The sequence below is a fragment of the Antedon bifida genome, chromosome 1 (assembly GCF_963402885.1).
Source record: "Antedon bifida chromosome 1, ecAntBifi1.1, whole genome shotgun sequence".
NCBI classification, from domain to species: domain Eukaryota; kingdom Metazoa; phylum Echinodermata; class Crinoidea; order Comatulida; family Antedonidae; genus Antedon; species Antedon bifida.
In genome coordinates this window covers 17,019,909-17,027,011 of record NC_136226.1, presented here as the reverse complement: position 1 = coordinate 17,027,011, position 7,103 = coordinate 17,019,909, and the positions used below count along the sequence as shown (strand labels likewise).

Here is a 7,103-nt window from a genome sequence, read left to right as displayed (position 1 = left end):
CCTCAAAATTCCCTCAATTTTCCACATATCACCACCTTACCCTTCTCCACCAATCAGCAACTCACACACTAACTTAACTCTTATACCTCTCCTCCAATCAGCAAACACCACACAATCCTTCTCTGCAACACAACAACTCTGCTCCACTGGCTTCACACAATAGCTTCCTAAAACAAAAGAAAGGTTCAAATAGTGAAAACAAAAGGAAAAGTAAGAATGACTTGCAAAATATATACACAACTTTATGTCACTTGTGACATTTACTCCCCTCTAAAAGAATAATGTATCAACATTTTCTCCATACCGTGACGGGTCCTATTTACACTCGACTTAAATAATCAGCTCCTACATTTTCACTGCCTTTAATCGCCTCTATTCGGAACTTGTACGGTTGTAGAGCCAGGGCCCATCTCATAATTCGCCCATTGGACAATTTCGCTCTGTGCATAAACACAAGCGGCTGGTGATCAGTTTCCAACGTGAAGTTTCGTCCATATAAATAAGACTCAAATTTTCGTACACTCCATACAATGGCTAAGCATTCTTTTTCCATCACTGAATATGCTTTTTCTCGAGGAAGCAGTTTCTTGCTAGCGTACGCCACGGGAAACTTCACGTCACCATACTGCTGCATTAGAACCGCTCCCACTCCATATTCGGACGCATCTGTTCTCAAAATAAAATCTTTGTTTAAATTAGGAAGGCATAAAATTGGAGTACTGTTTAATTTTTCCTTAAGTTTAACAAACGCACTTTCCTGGGCCTTCTCCCAACATATTCGGTTAGGTTCCCGATTCTTCGTTTTGTCGGTTAATGGACAAGCAATCACAGAGTAATTAGGAATGAACTTTCTATAGTAGTTGGTCATCCCAAGGAATGACCGGAGTTGTTTCTTTGTTTCTGGTTGTTTGGCTGACAAGATGCTTTGTATCTTCTCCACTCGAGGTTGAACATGTCCTTTCCCTACCACATGGCCAAGAAACTCGATTGTTTCATAACCAATGAAACATTTGCTTGGTCGAGCAGTTAGATTGGCCCTGCGGAGACGTCCAAACAATTCAGACAAACATTTCATATGTTGATCCCAAGAAGCTGTGTGAATTAGAATGTCATCAATATAATTAAGTGTATAATCCATTCCTTTGAGTAATTTTCTCATGATACGACTGAAAGTAGCCGGTGCATTGACTAAGCCGAACGGCATGACATTAAATTGAAACAAACCATCTGGTGTTAGAAAGGCTGTTAAAGGTTTTGACGCTTCATCCATGGGAACTTGCCAATACCCTTTACTTAAATCTATCTTAGTAAAATAATGATCATGGGCCAACTTTGTGAACAGTTCCTCTTGGTCCGGAATCGGTTCGGCGTCAAAAACTGTAACCTGATTAAGTTTTCGAAAGTCCACGCAGAATCGATTTGACCCATCCGGTTTCTTTACCAATACTATTGGAGAGGCAAACGGTGCCCCTGAAGGCTCCACTACACCCAGATTTAACATCATATTTACCTCATCCTTAATGGTACCTCGCAACGCATGTGGAAGTGGATAGGGCTTGGAACGGATTGTATCATCAGTTTCCAGCTTAATTTCATGCTGCCCAAGTGTAGTCTTACCCGGTAAATCCGTCAGTACATCTTTGTAGTTTCCGATAAGTCGGTGCACCTCATGCTTTAGTGTATCATCCAGGCTTTCGTTGATGTGGATGTCGGCTGTTGTTTCTTTTGCTAGTAGAGGGTGGAGCTGTAAAAGATTCTCATTAGATAGATGATAATTTTGGTTATTTGTAAATGTTTCATTAGGTTCGCATTCAATAACAGCGGTGCTAGCTAATTCAAGGATACCAGAAGGCTCGGATACCCCTAAGGCAGCACTAATGTCTGCGGTTCGCTCATAATACTTTTTCAAGAGATTGGCGTGAAATATTTTGAATTTCCCGTTAAGGTCAATTTGGTAGTCTAGATACCCAAATTTCTTTACAACCTTAAAAGGACATTTCCATTGAAGCAATAGTTTGTTTTTGTCTGTGGGTAATAAAAGTAGTACCTTATCCCCAACCTCAAATTCCCGGGACTTACTCTTTTTGTCATAATATTGTTTGTACCTGACCTTAGATTTTTGTAGATTCTTCTGAGCCATCTGACAGGTTTCATGTAGTCGTTCCCGTAAATCCATAACGTACTGGTAGGTGGTTTTTGTTTCTGGTGTTTCGATTTCTTCGGTCCACAATTCCCTTAGGATGGACATGGGTCCTCGTACGGTACGGCCATATAACAGTTCAAAAGGAGAAAACCCTAAACTTTCTTGTGAAGATTCCCTAACCGCAAAAAGTAGTGGGTCAATGTAACGATCCCAATCAGTAGGCCTTTCTGCACACATACGTTTCAGCATTTGTTTGAGTGTTCCATTGAACCGTTCGACCAAACCATTACAAGCTGGGTGATATGGAGATGTCATTACCTGACGTATAGACAACAACTTACTAACTTGCCTCATGACTTCAGATGTAAATTGTGATCCCCTATCGGTAAGCATTTCTTTCGGGATACCAAGTCTAGAGAAAACACCAACCAAGGCCTCAGCAACCCGTTCAGCTTCAATATTTGGTAGAGGCACTGCCTCTGGATAACGAGTAGCAAAATCTATTATTGTGAGTATATAACGATTACGACCTTTAGACATGGGGAAAATGGGACCAACTATATCAACGGCAATCCGTTCAAACGGCACCTCGATCAAAGGCATGCTTCCTAGAGGCACTTTCGTAACTCTACCTTTTTGTACAGTTCTCTGACAAATGTCACAGGATCGACAATATCGAGTAATATCTGCAGTTACCCCAGGCCACCAAAATGTTGTCAACACTTTATCTGTCGTCTTTTTTACCCCTTGGTGTCCTCCTAATAAGGTTTCATGGGCTTGGCGCATTACCTGGCGTCGATAGTCAGCTGGCACTACTAGTTGGGTAAACTTATCCCCGTGTTCAATATTAGGAGAGGAAAATTGCCTATATAATAGGTCTTTATGATAAATAAACCTAGCCTCGGCTTGTTTGTTACTCACAGTTGTAGTTTGTTTCTCTGCAAGATCCTTGAATTTTGCAAGGCTGATATCTTGTTGCTGGGCGGTTTTCATAATTCCCGCTGTGATGATTTGCTTGTGTATTTCTGTAGTTTTAAGTGTTCTGAATGGTTTATCCATAGTGTTAGCTTGAGACCGGGTAACAACAGAACATCCTTGAAGATTTCGCTCTGTCCATGTGGGATCTGGATTTCCTGGTGCTCGTACTCCTGCAATATTACCTAATATCAAGTCATAAATAGGGTTATTCATACATAGTGCATACGTCTTTCCTGAAAAAAATGGAGTATTAACATGTATTAATGCAACCGGTAAGTTGCGGACCGTGCCATCAATCAGCACACAGGTTTTCTCCTTACCAGTAAGTTGTTCGGCTGATACAAGATCTTTCTTCACAACCACCCCACTACAGCCACTGTCACGAAGAACAGAGACGCAGCGTGACCCAACACAACCTGTATAAACAGGCATTTTACTAATTGAATTATTTAGAGCCGCTGTCATAATTGGAAGACAGTGCCCACATTGAAGAGTGACCTTATCACCATCATTATTGATACAACATTGATTTAAAGACTCTGACATTTTCGTAACCATACTGGCACCCACATCGGGAATTTCTTCTTTGGCTTTACATTCGTGTTGTTTTGTACATTTCTGGCAATCAGACTCTTTTTGTGGTGAAGTAGACAACCCAGCGCAACTGTTGGCGTCCTGTCTACAATTTCTGGCAATATGTCCTGTTTTTAAGCATCGGTAACATTTTGGAGGAGAGTTTGGCTTATGCATAGTTGAGGCTCTGCAATTTCTAGCTAAGTGACCTACACGATGACATATAAAACAAGTTGGACTACGGAAACTAGAAGGGCTTTGTGATGAGGATGTACTGGGAACATTATTAGAGGAGAGTTGAGGAGAATTTGGCTCTTTTTGTTTAAACTCTATTGGTTTACCAAATAATCCCCCACGAGCTTCCAAATATTGCTCCGCAATTTCAGCCATCGCTTGTATCGTTTTCGGTTGACGTTCCCTTAGGAACAGAGCTAGGTCCTTCCCACACCCATCGGTAAACTGCTCTCGCAGCAATAAATCTTTTAACCCCTGAAAGGTTTTTTCCCCCTCTGCTAGGTCAATCCACCTATCAAGATAATTGCTTATCCTCGCAGCAAATTGCGGGCCGCTTTCTCCGTATTCGGGCTTAGCTGTTCGTAACTTATGTCGAAATCCATCGGCGGTTAACTGAAACCGTTTTAGAAGAGCCAATTTCAACAGTTTGTAATCGTTAGCTTCAGCTGACGACAACCTGGAATAAACCTCGAGAGCCTTCCCAGTTAGTAGGGCACTTAAGTTAACCGGCCACTCAATTTCTTTCCACTCCTGACTAGTCGCATACCGTTCAAACCTTTTCAGATAGGCATCTAGGTCATCTGTTCGATCATGGAAAGGGGGTAATTTAGGTTTACTGGCCTTAACCCGTGACTCAGGATTGGGTAATACTCTACCACCCGGCCGTGCCCGATTCTTTTCTTGTTCTAATTGGATTTCTAACCTTCGCATTTCTATAAGATAGGCCTGATTCTCAGCTTCTTTCGCCCTTTCGTTTTCTCTCTCTTTTTCTTCACTCGCTCTTTTTCTCTCTGCTTCGTCCCTCTCTAGTACCTCTCTTCTCTCTCTCTCTTCCTTCTCTAGTGCCTCTCTTCTCTCTCTCTCTTCCTTCTCTAGTGCCTCTCTTCTCTCTCTCTCTTCCCTGTCTCTGTTTCGCTCCATTTCTTCTCTCTCCCTGTCCCTGTTTCGCTGTTTTTCTTCTCTCTCCCTGTTTCTCTCTTCTCTCTCTCTGTTTCTCTCTTCTCTCTCTAATGCTCTCTCTTCTCTCTCTCTGGCAGCTTCCTCTCTCTTTTCCACAAACTCTCTTAATTCCACTCCATCTAACCCCAACGCTTTTCCTGCGTCAACAATTTTAGTGAGATCCATTTCTTAAGAAAAAAAAAAAATATATATATATATATAAGTATCCAATATAAGTATACAGTATGCCAATAATATGGCAAATAGACAATCCAAGAATCACGTACAATTGTTTCATCTACCAATGTTCACGCTAGGTTACAACGTCTCCCGGACGAGCCCCCATAAATGTCACACAGCCGCAATTACGGCTCTTTCGGACATGTAATTGCTGGTAACCAACGATGAACAACGGTAAATAGCCACAACTGTACACATATAAATGTAAAAAGTAAAATTTAATAATAATCTTTGACAACCAATTCTTTCTTTTATAATTCAAACCCCCAAAAAAAAAACCCACAAAAAAAACCCAACCAATTCTCAAACAATGATACCGTATTCCTATTCCCCACAAACTTTATGCAATTCCCCAAATTTCCCAATCCTTCCAAACAAAATATCAACAATCTTCTTATTTTTAAATAAATCCCCGAAACCCCCCTTTCAAATACAATAATATCACAAGATGAATAATTAAACAATAATAAATGTCCACAATATCGTTCCTTCTTGCCTTCTCTCCTACGCTGACACAAAACCAAATTAGAAAGATAAAAGTTAAAACGATTCTGCAACTAAACAACTCCCACGCCTCTGCTCCCGTTCTGCTTGTATTATCAATTATAATTCTTCCTATTTTCTGACATATAAATAAATCAAATATAACGTTAAAATGTTTCTTGATGTCGTTCTGCACTGCAATCCGCTCCCCGACCAATTATTTCTTTCTCCTTTTCCACGTAAAATAATATCCGTATCAATCCAGTTACTCTTCAATATTTCCAAACAATTCTTTACATGCAACAACTTCTGCTGTTTCCAACAGTTATTTCTTCCGTCAATTTACATTCACAATTTCAATTAATCCTCAGTAATCTCAACAATTAACAGTTCTACATTTAAGTACAGCCTTATAGTATTACTTCCAACTCACAATTTATTAACTTCATGTATATCACTTTATGTCCTTTCTGCTTCAGCTCTATATCACCATAATTATCTCCAACTCACAATTTATTAACTTCATGTATATCTCTTTATTTCCTTTCTGCTTCAGCTCTATTTCACCATAATTCAATTACTTCTTCTCCTGCACGTCTTAGTTTCTCATATCAATATTCACCTATCCCGTTCTGGCTTAACATAACATAGCCCTCCTTCTCTGTCTCCTCTCAATTTCCATCTACCTCAAAATTCCCTCAATTTTCCACATATCACCACCTTACCCTTCTCCACCAATCAGCAACTCACACACTAACTTAACTCTTATACCTCTCCTCCAATCAGCAAACACCACACAATCCTTCTCTGCAACACAACAACTCTGCTCCACTGGCTTCACACAATAGCTTCCTAAAACAAAAGAAAGGTTCAAATAGTGAAAACAAAAGGAAAAGTAAGAATGACTTGCAAAATATATACACAACTTTATGTCACTTGTGACAGCCAGCATGATTTCTTTCTTTTAGCTTGTTTTATTTGCACATGATCGGTTATCAAGTTGAGTGTAGTATTCATTTTTTCCACATCTCTTCTGTTGTACAATTGTTTAGTTCTGTTTGCCAGTCAATGTTGTCAAAACCGGCTCTCATCATAATATCTTTTGTGTCATTATTAAGACTTTGTAAGACACTGTTTAATTGTTCATTCATTTCACTTGTGTTATTAGGACTTCTGTATACTACTCCAACTATTAAATCTAGTTCAGGTCTGTGAGTTATATTGCACCATAATGCTTCATTATATTTCTTATTTATGTCTCGTACTGATACCTGTAAACATTCTTTAGTATATAGGATGATTCCACCGTGGGCTCCATGTTGTCTATCTAGTCTGTTTAAGTTGTATCCATTAATTTGTATTTCTGCATCATTTATATTTTTGTTAAACCATGTCTCGACAATTCCAATTATATCAGGATCTTCCTCATCAACGTAGCTCTGTAGATCATCTCTTTTGTTTGTAAGGCTTTGTGCATTAGTAAAAGTGCATCTTAGATTTTTTCTGATTGTTG

The 7,103-nt window shown here is 39.6% G+C and overlaps 1 protein-coding gene across 1 annotated transcript; it reads right to left on the bottom strand.

Annotated features, from left to right (window-relative positions):
• Positions 1-319: 319 nt before the first annotated feature.
• LOC144835078 (uncharacterized) lies at positions 320-4,639 on the bottom strand. Its single transcript, XM_078690105.1, has one exon. The coding sequence runs from the start codon at positions 4,637-4,639 to the stop codon at positions 320-322; it is 4,320 nt and encodes a 1,439-aa protein (XP_078546231.1).
• Positions 4,640-7,103: the final 2,464 nt, after the last annotated feature.

What these genes read in the sequence shown, in the direction of transcription:
- LOC144835078 (XM_078690105.1), bottom strand. Translation starts at nt 4,639, where the DNA reads ATGCGAAGGTTAGAAATCCAATTAGAACAAGAAAAGAATCGGGCACGG.